Raw genomic sequence first — 13246 nt, 5'->3', positions numbered from 1 at the left:
ACACATTTCTTATTATTATCAATGATAAGATTATCAAATAATCAAAACCATGGTCCATTATTTCAAGGGTTCTCTGATGAATGGAAAGTTCAAAAGAACAGCATGTATTTAATATGGAATTTTTCTAACATCATAAATGTCTTAACTGTCAACTTTGATCAATTTAATGCATTCTTGCTAAATAAAAAATATTCATTTATTTAAAATTAGTTACTGTTAGTGTATACTGTTGAACATACAGTATTTACCAGACAAATGTTTATTTTCTGAAGATCCACTGTTCTCATAGTTGAAGAAAACCCAGTAATAGAATGTCTAATTTATTTATTATTATTTTTTACATTTTCTTAAGAAAGTGCGATTGCCACTTGCCTTGCCACAGAAGTGGCCTCCATGATTCTAGGATGTTGTATGTGGTTGCCAGGGCATTGCTATGCTGTCGCTAGGGTGTTCAGGGTGGTTACTAGGTGTTTGCTTACTTCCCGAAGTCACAGAGATCCCAAATCCATATTGAAATTTTACTATTTATTTTTCTTTAAACAAATGAGTCAGGTGTCTTCATGATCTTCCACTGTGTGTTTTCAGATCAGCTGACTTGACCGCTCTGTGGGCCCATGCAGGACACCCTGGAGTCTGTCAGGACCACGGCCCAGAGGGCTCTCCTCTCTAGGGGGCGTGCTGGGGTGCCTAATGCCTCCAGTGGATCAGGAATAGGGCCACTGTTTCTACAGCCACAGAAATAGAGGGCTGGCAAGCAACCCATTGACTAAACTGGGGGAAGGGTTGCATCAAAGGAAAGGTCTCGGACTAAACAGAGAGTGACTGTGCTGTGCTGTCCTGTGTATCAGACTGTAGCAGACAGGTTGGAAACCTAACGGAGAATCACTGGAAGAAGCTGATGTGATGGATGCATCAGCATCATAATAGATGTGTGTAAAAGAGTATTTAAGGTATGCCATTGACGTGGTTTCAACGCACGCTCTGGTTTTCGTTCTCCAAAAACACTACGTGGAAAGGACACAGTGAATGGTTACATTCAGGTTGTCTGAAGTTGAAGGTGGAACTGGCACGAGGGAAAGATGAAGATAAACTTGTGTATGTTAGAATATTAAAACACTAACTTCATTTATGTGTTACCCTGCGACACATTATGATCAGAAGTGGAAGGTACGTTGAGTTTTAATACCATCAAAATATAATTTTAAAAAAACGTTACACTCTTTCAAAGATTAGTTTGCACCAAAAGTTGTGTCTCCTGTGCTTGAGAAAAGCCAGACAAGAGTCCATGAAGTAACATCAGTGTTGCCTAGTAACATTGATAGCTAATATAAGTTTGAAATGATCTTTATATATACGTACATTCAGAGACTTAGATTCTGCAGATACAGGTGTGCCATAAGCCTGCTGTTTGTATGGCCTCTGTTGCTAAGTGCCAGGTGAGTCCATCGATAGTCCATCATCAAGGCAACACAGCGTCCTTCAGCGACATATGTTGTGAAATAAGTTTGACACTCAGATATCTCAGCTCAGTTAGAGCCCAAAAGGCTCAGATGGGACAGGCTGTATTTAATTTCTTTTTTTTAAGACTGTGTGTGTGAGATATATATATATATAGAGAGAGAGAGAGAGAGAGAGTCAGAGAGTCAGAAACCACAGGTGGATCAGCAGATCAAATAAGACGAACAGTGATTATAGTAAATCTTTGAGGATTAGATGCTCTTCTGGCACCACAATTATAGATTTAAAAGGCCCCAAAAATGAACATTCTGTCATTATTTACTCACTCTCATAGCTTTTGAAACCCAAGTTTTTCTTCTGTGGAAAACAAAAGGAATTTCAGCAAATGTCTGCTCTTTTTCATACAATGAAAGTGAACGGTGACCATGTCTGTCAGAAAAGATTTTTCTACTTAAATTTCAGTTTATTCCTCTCACAGACCTATAAAAGGCTTTAGCAGACTTGACACAAGTCGTATGGACAAGTATGGTGTTTTTTGGTCTTTATTTTTGGAGCTTGAACAGTTGTTGGTTGCCATTGACTTTCATTGCTTTCTTTTGTGAGCTGCTCTCTTTTTATAAAAAGTTGTATGGTGTGAAACAACATGCGAGGAAATAAATGATTACAGAATGAATGTTTAGATGCCAGTGGCTCGTGATAAAGATATCCTGAACCTTTCATGTGTAGTACTGTGAGCGCTTACCTGTTGCCAGTGTTATTCTCAGAGTATTTTAATACTGTGCTATTGATTCTGCTCTCATCTGTTTATATCTGATGATATGATGCATAAGCAGTGTTTGAATTGTGTCAGAGATCAGATGAGAGGTGTTAAATGCACGTGCAAAATTAATTTAATTTTCATTTGATGTAGCACAGACGTGTCCAAACACGGTCCTGGGAGGAACACTGTCCTGCAGAGTTAAGCTCCAACTTGGCTCAACACACCTGCCAGAAAGTTTCTAGTATGCCTAGTGAGACCTTGATTAGCTGGCTGAGGTGTGTCTAATTGGGGTTGGAGCTGAACTCTGCAGGACAGTGGCCCTCCAGGAGCAGGATTGGACACACCTGATTCTAGCATATAAAGTGTACTACTTAAGGGGACCGTTCACCCCCCAAAAAATTCTGTAATTATTTACTCAAAGTCATGTTGTTCCAAACCTGTTTGATTTTTTTTCTGTTCTTTTTTTGGCCCAACTATCCCTTTAATGTGCATGACTTTCAGAGCCTTGGAGTACAGGAACCTCCTGTGGGAGATTTATAAGTGTTGTTTACTTTCACTTATTGATAGGTGAGTTACTGATAAAGTGTTTTAAATATCATTTGAACAAATCATTGCGCATGACCACACATTATTTGACTTATGAGCAGCATTACCTATATCAAAACAATTTCTTGTGCAAACATCTTTACGTAATGTAAGCTTTGCGAACTCGAGACGTGCATTGAAAAAAAACTGATGACTCTCGCCACCTCTTGGCCATCAGAAGAACCAATATTACTGCTGTAAAATGATCAACCTTGTCATTACTGTATTGACTGTACTGATATGAATGTTTCTGGTTGATGCGAGCCAGGTCTACTTGAGAAAACGATTTTCACAAAGTTCTTATTTTAGTCATTTCGACTATATATTGAACATTAAACACAGACATGTGTTTCTGGCCAAGTGTCTCGCTAAATTTCTGAAGAGTATGTACAATTTAAGCAATCTAATTTATGTAAGGTTTTTTATTTTATTTTATTTTATTTTATTTTAACCAACGCTGAAATAAGGTTGTGTGTGCAATGAGCAGGTCATCTCAGCGTCTCAGGGTTTCCAGTATAAATAAGCTTGCCACATAAAACCGAATATTAAACACCAAGGGACTTTTACCATCTTGACAGGAATATTTGGAAAACATTTATGTAATGTTAGCTGGAACACGTTATGTATGTTTGACAAGTAAATATATTAATTAAAAGATATTTATAGTTATGAAGATAAAACTGGAATTAGATTTGAACTTGGTCTGTTTTAACTGGAATGAGATTAATAACTGGAATACATTACATGTAGAAATGTTCCATTAATCCTTCATCACACTGTTAGAATTCACTTGCTGTAAATGGGAAAACCTCAATAAACACACTACCCTAGCATGGACTAATCACAACTATTCAAAATTCTACAGTTTGTGTTAATGTCTCAATGACTGGTTTAAACTGTGATTGTGACTGAAATGTTTAGGATTTGCAAGAAATAAATATAGATGTCTATCGCCCCTATGTGGCCACTGTATTTCTAAGCATGTCACAAGTACACTGCATCATGGGGATCTGCATACTTTCTGTAGAATTCTTGTATTTAAGTTGTTTTCGTCATTGTAACTGCTGATATTTACTGCCATAATAAATGACAATAATAATGCAAAAAATATTAAAGAACTTGTCCTCTTTACTTAGAACATGTCAGTTTTTGGCAATAAAAATGTTTGACACCAAGACAGTGAGCTTTTTCCTTTACGGTTTATTTAATCATTCAAAAACCTTTTAACATTGTTTCCCAAAACAGCAGAAAGCTCAATTTATCAATTTCAGGGTTTCCACACAGTCAGCAAATTAACATTCACATGTGAGCGTCAAGAAATTAACTGACCTTTTTACTCACAAGATAAACAAAATCTCATTGGGGGAGACCAAAAAGAACATTTTCAAGTGCTGATTGTTGAAATAACAGGATGGACATTGAGAACTAATTAAGTCAAAGTAACAATTCCATAAATAAAACTAGAATAACAAAAGTTTTGTAGCTTCTCTAAGATAAGGCTTCTTCAGATTCAGAGTTGGGCAGCGTAGATCAGGCAGTAGATTCACCGATGTCAATCATCAATGAGGAAGAAAGATGAAAACAAACCCAGCAACACAAAGTTCATCCCGGGGTTTTTTTGGCGACCTAACCACGCACTTCTAAATAAGTGAAGTAGTTTGAATTGTCTGGTGGAAGCAGAACCGTTTAGACCAACCGTACACATGCAGAAGCACATTGTTCATTCAGAGGCGATCTCGGTAAAGCAGACTCCAGAGGCACCATGGGAATGATGAGATGTAAAGTAATCTGCTCATTCAGAGGCCTGCATCTCTCTCAGTCTCCCACCCTCACAGAATTGTGGGTCCCCTTTGAAGCTCTAGATCACAGTAAACGTCTTTTTTCAGCTAGTAAACTGTCTTCCCTGTCCAAAGCCGGCCTGGTTATACTGTTGCCCACCTTGCTGAAAGAACTGCTCAAACTGCCCGCCTTGGTTAAAATTCTGCCCTCCTCTTCCACCCCATCCTCCTCCCTGCCCACTTCCTCTTCCTCCTCCTCCTCCTCCTCCTCCTCCTCCCCCCCGCCCTCTACCCCCACGACCGCCCCTTCCACCTCTCTCCTGGTGTCGACCTCCGTCCTGATAGTAGCCCTCATGCTGGAAACTCGCACCTCCGCCTTGGTAGCCTCCTCCTGTGTACCCCGGTCCTTGCTGGCCTCCTTGGTAGCCTCCTCCTTGGTATCCCGAACCCTGCTGGCCTCCATGATAGCCAGCTCCTCCACCTCCTCCTCCACCTCCTCCTCCTCCATAACTGCTTCTATATCCACCATCCTGGTAATGACCCTGGTATCCACCTCCGCCAGAGCCGTCCTGCCAGTTCCCCTGAGCTTTACCCCCACGGTGGTCTCCTCTCCCACCTCTGCCGCCACCACCTCCTCTGTCATGACCTCCACGGCTGCCCTGCTGCTGGTCATAGCCACCTCGTCCACCACCTCTTCCTCCTCCACCACCGGCGTAGTACTGTCCTCCGCCACCCCCCTGTGGACCATCTTGCCGTTTCTGCCACGTAGGCATCTCCGGAGGTGGGGGTTCGATCTCATTGGGTCTCCCTCCTCGATCAGGCACACGACCCATCAGCACCTAATAAATGTAAGAATATTCACTAGTATGTACACTACCATTCAAAAGTTTGGGGTCAGTAAATTTTTTTAAATTAATACTTCTATTCAGCAAGCATGAATTAAACTGATCACAAGTGACCGTAAAGACATTTATAATCAGAGCTTGACATTAACTTTTTTGCACTGTGGCTAGTGGTTTTCAAAAGTTACTAGCCACTCAGCATTTTAACTGGCCACAATTTTGACATCGATACCATAGGGAAAACTGCCATATGTTTTTTATATTATCTCATTTGGCAGCCGGTATATTAGGCTGCTGTCACTTTAAGACCTGACACACGGACCCATTATATGGTTTAATATTGCCAATATACTTGGATTTAAGTGTGCGTACTTTGGGTGTGAACACAAAATCTGCGGGAATGAGTGACATCCCACACCGAAATTCAAGCCCTGTAACTCCAACAATATTCATTCAGAGCAAATGAAACGAGTGAATAAAGGGACGCCGGTTTGTGTGTCACTTGCTGTCGGAGAGATTAGAGAGCTGGGGCCTCATTTATAAAACTGTGCGTAGGAACCTTACTAAAAGTGTACGTGCGCCCGAAAGCCAAAAATGGCGTACGCAAAAAAATATTCAGACTTATAAAACCGTTCGTACGCCAGAACCTGCGCAGAATTCACTTTATAAATCCCAGTCAGCGGAAGATTGTGCGCACATGCGTCTCCACCCCGAAATAACCATATATGGAGCTTACAACGCCTAGTTTTACTATGCATACCCTCATCTGCATATCATTTGCATATGATTATTCATCCACGTGATAACGTTTAACGGTACAAGACACATTACATTAATAAAAATAATGTACTTGCCTATCCTTGTCTTGTTTTTGAATACATAAATCAAATAGTGTAAAATACATTTCATCTTTTCCACTGGCCGAATAGTATTTTTAATTGATTTATATTTTTAATTGAAACAGATAGGCCTTGGGCATTATTTGCACAAAACTATTTTCTCAGACAATCTTGTATTATCATGATAAGAAATTATCTCTGTGGTTAAAACCTGTGGGAAAAGCCTTTTGGGCTCTAACTGAGCTGAGATATCTGAGTGTCAAACTTATTTCACAACATATGTCGCTGAAGGACGCTGTGTTGCCTTGATGATGGACTATCGATGGACTCACCTGGCACAGCACGCCACAGGAAAAGTGTTCAAAAACATCGCATCCACAACTAATATTTCCACAGCACGCCACAGGAAAAGTGTTCAAAAACATCGCATCCACAACTAATATTTCTATTGATTGAATTTGAATATAAAAAATGTTGTAACTTCTCAGTAATGATTTCATGTTTAAGTGTTTAACTCCACTAATTTGAATGGCATATTTAATCTAAATGTTTATATCAGAAGTAAAACATAGTTTAAATAATTATTTTATTTATTTTAAACTGTTGCGTCAGTTTCACTAAACGGTGAACTAAACTAAAAGCACAGGTGGAAGTGGGGAAGAACAAGACGAGGAGGAACGAGAGGAAAACAAAGAAGGAGCTAATGTATCAGAAGATAATGAAGGCATTGAGGACAAAATAGATGGTGGCAAATCTTTTGTGAAGAAAGAGAGCACAGGAAACTCTGAAAGCGAGGAAATCTTCACGGTATGATATGTTATATACGCACATACCTTTTTATAGCCCATTCATTTAAAAAAAAATTGTAAATTCAAAGTATTTGCACCTGGTTAAGAATGCTGATAATGATAATTCAGGTTGATGCAATTTGATTTATTGGGTGATGTAATAGGATAATTTAGAAGTTTTTCATTTTAAATAGTTATTGCTATTTGGGCCAGTTGGTGTCGCCAAAACACATACTCTTCTAAAAGAGTGCGTACGCACGGTCAAGAGCATCCTTACGGTGCGCACTTATTTACGCCAAGTTTATTTTTTATAAATCCCGATATGTGCGTGGAAAAATGTGTACGCATATTTCTATGCCCATTTTGTGCGTACGCAACGTTTATACATCAGGCCCCTGGTATTGTGTATCCTGCAGAAGAGCTTCAGATATTTCAGTAAGATATGTGTATCGAAAAATCTATATTTTTGACAATGCTACATTGCACATAGTTTATCATTTCAGATGCCTTTTTAAAAGACTACAACTGAAAAACGGTTTGCAGCCGAGTGTGAAGCAGCTGGGATGAGAATCAGCAATTCCAAATCTGAGGCCATGGTTCTCAGTCGGAAAAGGGTGGCTTGCCCACTTCAGGTTGGTGAAGAGTTCCTGCCTCAAGTGGAAGAGTTCAAGTATCTTGGGGTCTTGTTCACGAGTGAGGGAAGGATGGAACGAGAGATTGACAGACGGATCGGTGCAGCTTCTGCAGTAATGCGGTCGATGTACCGGTCTGTCGTGGTGAAGAAAGAGCTAAGCTGCAAGGCGAAGCTCTCGATTTACCGGTCAATCTACGTTCCTACTCTCACCTATGGTCATGAGCTGTGGGTCATGACCGAAAGGACAAGATCCTGGATACAGGCGGCCGAAATGAGCTTTCTCCGCAGGGTGGCTGGGCGATCCCTTAGATATAGGGTGATGAGCTCTGTCACTCGGGAGGAACTCAGAGAAGAGCCGCTGCTCCTCCACATCTGAGGTGGCTCGGGTATCTGTTCCGGATGCCTCCTGGACGCCTTCCCGGGGAGGACGCTGGAGGGATTATGTCTACCGGCTGGCCTGGGAACGCCTCTGTGTCCCCCCGGAAGAGCTGGAGGAAGTGTCTAGGTAGAGGGAAGTTTGGGCATCTCTGCCTAGACTGCTGCCCCCGTGACCCGGCCCCGGATAAGCGGAAGATGTAGTATGTATGCATGTGTAATATGTATGTACAATTGAAAAATTTATATTATATAAAATTCAACCCGCCAAAGGGGCTAGTAGGAGTGACTGCGTTACACACGACTGCTGAAATCCACCCGCATTTGGCGGGTGTTAATGTCAAGCCCTGTTTATAATGTAACAAAAATAAATGTCTATTTTAAATACATTATGTACTTTTGAACTTTCTATTCCTCAAACAAAATTATGACCATTTCCACAAAAATATTAAGCAGTACAACTGCTTTCAACATTGATAAGAAATGTTTCTTGAGCACCAAAGCAGCATATTAGAATGACTTCTGAAGGATCATGAAGTGAAAGTGAAAATGCATTCAAAACTAACTCACCTTGTTAATGGCACAGGCCGTTTTCTCCCTGATGTGACCACTGCTAGTTCTCAGGATCTTTGATAAATCTTCTCTAGCAGCAAACAGGTGAGCCACAGACACTCTGGTTTTAGCCGCCAGCGCCACACGAAGGGGCTGGTACACTTTTGAAAGTTTATCAGCATGTGTCTGTACAGAATTACAAAGCAGAGTGATTTTAAATTTCACTCAAACCACATTGCTCATTCTTGTAGCTTAATCAGTGTAAACTTGTTTTTTATGTTATACATAGAGTAAAAGGGAGATTCTGGTACCTTGGCTCTTCCTGACCAGCCAAAAGATTGCACGGTCACATCCAGTCGTTTCAGCAACATCTTCCTTCTTACTTCATACTCATTCACAAGTGCTTGGTTTATTGCTTCAATTTTCTCCTGGAAGTAAAAGGCATTTAAACAAAAACATTTAACACAATGTTCAAATCTAAAATTATTAATTTAGTAATTTTAAAATATAAAATCAAATTCAGAGCTTACCCAATGTACAGGACCCAGTGGTTTCTTCAGTAGTGGTTCTCCTATATGAGATGGAGGGACCTTGGACAAAGCTTCCTTCAGCTGAGGGGCAATTGCATTTGATTGGAACATACTTGCTCAAAGTACAAACAAACAATGACCAAAAAATGTGTACATGCATTATTTTGCTAGCAGAAAAGATTCTTTGCCATCTTTAAAGGGATAGTTCACCCAAAAAACTTGTATTTATTTTTCCATACTATGGAAGTCAACGGGGTCCATCAAATGTTTAAAACTCATACAGGTTTGGAACAACTTGAGGGTGAGTAGATAATGACAGAATTTTTATTTTTGGGTGAACTATCCCTTTAATGTCAGGTTCATAACAGGTGCATCCCTCTAAAGTTGATTAATCTGGGTTATTGTGTACCTACAGTTAATAATTAATTGTCTCTAATTATTAGTGTTAAATAATATTTTCGTTAACTGAAATAAAGCTGAATTAACAAAATAAAACGAATAAAAAAACTAAACCGAATAAAAAATAAAGTTAAATAGAAATATAAAAAAACTAATAATAAAATACAAAAACTTTAACAAATAAAAAAGAAAATATAAAAAAAAAGTTAATTCAAAATATGAATAAATACTATAATAGTATATAAATAATACCAAATTAACACAAATGTGGTTTTATGAGGTTTTATGCACAAATACATGAGTGACCCAATGTTTGGACATGCACGCATTAAATGTATAAAATAATATAAATCACCATTGAATAAACCTCACCTTTTTCTCAATCCCGCTGAAGAACTGGAACATGGTGATGTTAGCAGGAGGTTTGGACATGCCCAGAGCCATACAGATGCCCTTCAGCTCTATGAAAACATTACTCTCCTGCGCCTTCTTCTGCGGATGGTTCACCAGGCTCATCCTGGACGACTCAAGCTCGGAGATCAAGAAGCCTGGAAGAACGATAGTATGAAAAAACATGGATGTCATTGAGATACTATATTTTTTTATTATATTTTGAACAAGTTATATTTATATTTTCTATTATCATTTATATTTTATATATATATAGCGTATATAGTATATAGGTGTATTTTTATATATATAGCCCATATAGTTTATTAATTTTAATTTCAGTTATTTTTAGTACATCAAGATAAATTAAATTGGAAATGTGCCTTGCTAACTAGCTGTGATTATATATATATATATATATTAAATATATAAATTATATAAATAAATATATAATTATTTTTTAATTATATATATATATATATATATATATATATATATATATATATTATTTATTTAGGGGTGTAACGGTTTAAATTACTCACGGTTCGGTTTTTATCACCGTTTTAGGGTCACGTTTCGGTACAGTTCGGTATGTGCTATGTTCAGGGAAAAAAGGACTACTGTCAAATAAAAATAAAGAAAATAAGAATAAATCAAACTACAAGCAACATCACAAATAAATACATTAGAGAAAAGATAAAAATGCTTTTCAGGTTTTTCAGATCTAACAGTATGTACATGTATTTATGTACAGAAATTGAATAAAGTAATCAAATGTAAAACAACATTGCATATTATTAAAGGTTTAAATCAGGGTTTTTTTACTCTTAATCAGGTTTGTACACTTAATTATTTTTAAATCTAAACTAGAGCAGTCAGTGAGTGATTTCCTTGTTTTTTGTTGTTGGATTAACATTAAAAACACATACAGACAGCAGGAATGTTAGGCTGCTGTCACTTTAAGACATAATGCACAGATCCAGTATACTGATACTGATTCACATGTGTTGTCTTTCTTGACTGTTTATGTTAACTTAAGACAAAACCTACTATGTTTGCTGGAATACTAACCAATGTTGACCATCTTTGTGTGAATTTGTCCATTCAAGTGCAAGACTTGACAGTACTCAATATGTGCGCGCTGTCTGAGACGCAGGTTTCCGTGAGCATGCTTCAGATGAGATGCTTGCTTCTTGCGCTTTAATTATTAAATTGACAGTGCTTAAAGCGCTATACGCTGATTTCACGCAGCCGTTATTTTGAAATCGAAAGCGAGGCTCCGGTGGGAAGAAAACCGGAAGTGTCGCCTTTAATCACAGGAGAGTCGTGAATGCGATGGCGTGTTGTTGTGTCAATTCTAAAAATGTACATACATTTCATTCATACTTTAGACTACAGTGAAATTCATTTATAAAAAAAAAAAAAAATTTATATAGCCTATAGAATGTAAAAAAAGCAGCAGGAATGAACTATATACATATCCTATATTGGATATTAACATCCAATAGTGTAAATCGCGGCAGCAGCTTCAGGTTGGTAATCCAAGGCATTGTTGTTTATCGTTACTTCCGGGGTCCTTCCCACCGGAGCCTCACTTTCGATTTCAAAATGGCGGCTGCGTGAAATCAGCGTATTAACACCCGAGTGATGACGACGTAAATGACTGGTCATATTAGAGCATGCAGCACTCGCACTGAACATAGTTTAGGGGAAGCCAGAATGCGCATCCATCGACAGAAACATACATTAGCCGAATTCTGTCTTTCTGTCATTTTCAACAAACAATATTATAGAAGCATATGCGTCATCAGATTTGAGATGAACTACGGTGCAAGTGCCTGCTGAACCGTGGGTGGAGAATTGTACGGTTTGATTTTTTACAGAGAACTGTTACACCCCTAATATATTTATTTATTTCAGTTAACATTTATTTCAAGTAATTAAATTCCCCAACAGCCCCATCCTGAAAAGCTTCACAGGAATGAGCAGATGATTTTGTTTACATACCTAGCAGTAACAGGCAGTTGTTTGCATTCAGCAGACGTTTTGTGACCTCTCCAGTGATGAGAGCAGGATATGGACAGCACAGCTCAGATAAAAGACCACTCATCTCCAGCTGAAACCCCTCAGCCTCGCTCGGACCTGCGCATGACACACCCAAACCAACATCAGACTAGCACCCACTTAAGGCCACCTGGACCCCAGTTTGAAAAACCCTGCCATAGATTATATCATGTGTGCGGGATCACACTCACAGTTGGTCGCCTGCACATTCTCCTCTAGTTTGCAATAGAGCTTCAGCTCAGACACAAGCCAGGCACACACTTTAGTGAACTCTGGAGATGCAGCACCACCAGTCACCGCTGTCTCAAGCGCTCCCTCCTCTAGGAGTGGCCCCTGGTATCTGCAAACACACACATACACACTTTTCTGAGCAGTTTAATTGACTATGTTTGCTTTTCAAGATGGTCCTGGGTCATTCTGCACTTTCTCTGCTATTTGGGAGATTGTGAACTAACCCAGCGACGTTGCAAAAGTGCAATATCTAACAGATCTTAGCTCTGGTATTTAATTTTTCCTATTACATCTAAAGGTCTTCATTCTTATACAAAAACCCACCCATCCTCACTAGTACTAGATACTAGAACAGTTACTGATACCTAGAACAGTCTATGGACCTGATGTTTTTGTAAACTCGTCTGACACTTTGGGAACTGGAAATGTGGTGACAGAGGTGTGTTCATTTAGGCTATGATGACTCAGGCTATTTATGGCACTGGAGATATTTGAGATATTTGAGCACTGCTGACGCTGCACGGCCCAAACAAATCATTGATTATAGAAATCATGCTGTCAAATACATGCGACAATAACCCCAGCTTTGATATAATATGACTAAAAACAGATCACAGAGTGCATATTTGAAATGAACAACTTAAAGCAGATTCAATCAGCAGCAGTTCATTATAGGGTAAGCGGCTCTGGGTCTCAGATCTGGAGAACACCGGCAAACGCAGGGACATGCGTGCACGAGGTCAGATTTATGCCGTTAAACCGAAAATCAGACCGGGCGATAAAGCAATAATAAAAAAATAAAAAAAGTTTATAACGGGAGGTTTGATTCACCTACCCCAGGTCCTCCAAAGAATCAAGAATATCGGTAAACTCCATTGTAAATCACTCCCTCTAGCAGCAGTAACGACTGCAATGCTAGGTTGGCATAGTGGGGTCCTCTTACTTTAGCCGACCATAAATATGCCGGATTAGATTTCAGTCCTAAATGTACTTTTTTTGGCTCCACAAATTATCTTAAAGA

At 39.0% G+C, this 13246-nt stretch overlaps 2 protein-coding genes across 2 annotated transcripts in view; one reads left to right on the top strand and one right to left on the bottom strand.

Annotated features, from left to right (window-relative positions):
* rasgrp3 (RAS guanyl releasing protein 3 (calcium and DAG-regulated)) overlaps positions 1–2600 on the top strand; it is a 37598-nt gene extending 34998 nt beyond the window's left edge. The window contains exon 17 of the mRNA XM_082143032.1: positions 586–2600. Within this exon, the coding sequence (XP_081999158.1) occupies positions 586–594 (9 nt within the window). The 3' untranslated portion in view covers positions 595–2600. The remainder of the gene's footprint in view (positions 1–585) is intronic.
* A 1385-nt stretch (positions 2601–3985) lies between these two features.
* fam98a (family with sequence similarity 98 member A) lies at positions 3986–13195 on the bottom strand. The gene is made up of 8 exons (XM_082143037.1): positions 13061–13195; positions 12186–12334; positions 11938–12072; positions 9913–10088; positions 9142–9222; positions 8923–9039; positions 8630–8797; positions 3986–5420 (listed from the first exon to the last, which is right to left on the bottom strand). The coding sequence occupies exons 1-8, from the start codon at positions 13099–13101 to the stop codon at positions 4686–4688; spliced, it is 1602 nt and encodes a 533-aa protein (XP_081999163.1). The 5' UTR covers positions 13102–13195; the 3' UTR covers positions 3986–4685.
* Between the last annotated feature and the right edge of the window lie 51 nt (positions 13196–13246).

The sequence above is a fragment of the Leuciscus leuciscus genome, assembly GCF_965113295.1.
Source record: "Leuciscus leuciscus genome assembly, chromosome: 17".
NCBI lineage: Eukaryota > Metazoa > Chordata > Actinopteri > Cypriniformes > Leuciscidae > Leuciscus > Leuciscus leuciscus.
This window is presented reverse-complemented; position numbering and strand designations above follow the sequence as displayed.

Excerpts from the sequence above, each read along its gene's own strand:
- fam98a (XM_082143037.1), bottom strand. The coding sequence starts at position 13,101 with ATGGAGTTTACCGATATTCTTGATTCTTTGGAGGACCTGGG. Across the intron at positions 12,335-13,060 it reads GATTCTTTGGAGGACCTGGG|ATACCAGGGGCCACTCCTAG; the intron begins GTAGGTGAATCA and ends GTGTGTTTGCAG. Across the intron at positions 10,089-11,937 it reads CAACTGCCTGTTACTGCTAG|GCTTCTTGATCTCCGAGCTT; the intron begins GTATGTAAACAA and ends TCGTTCTTCCAG.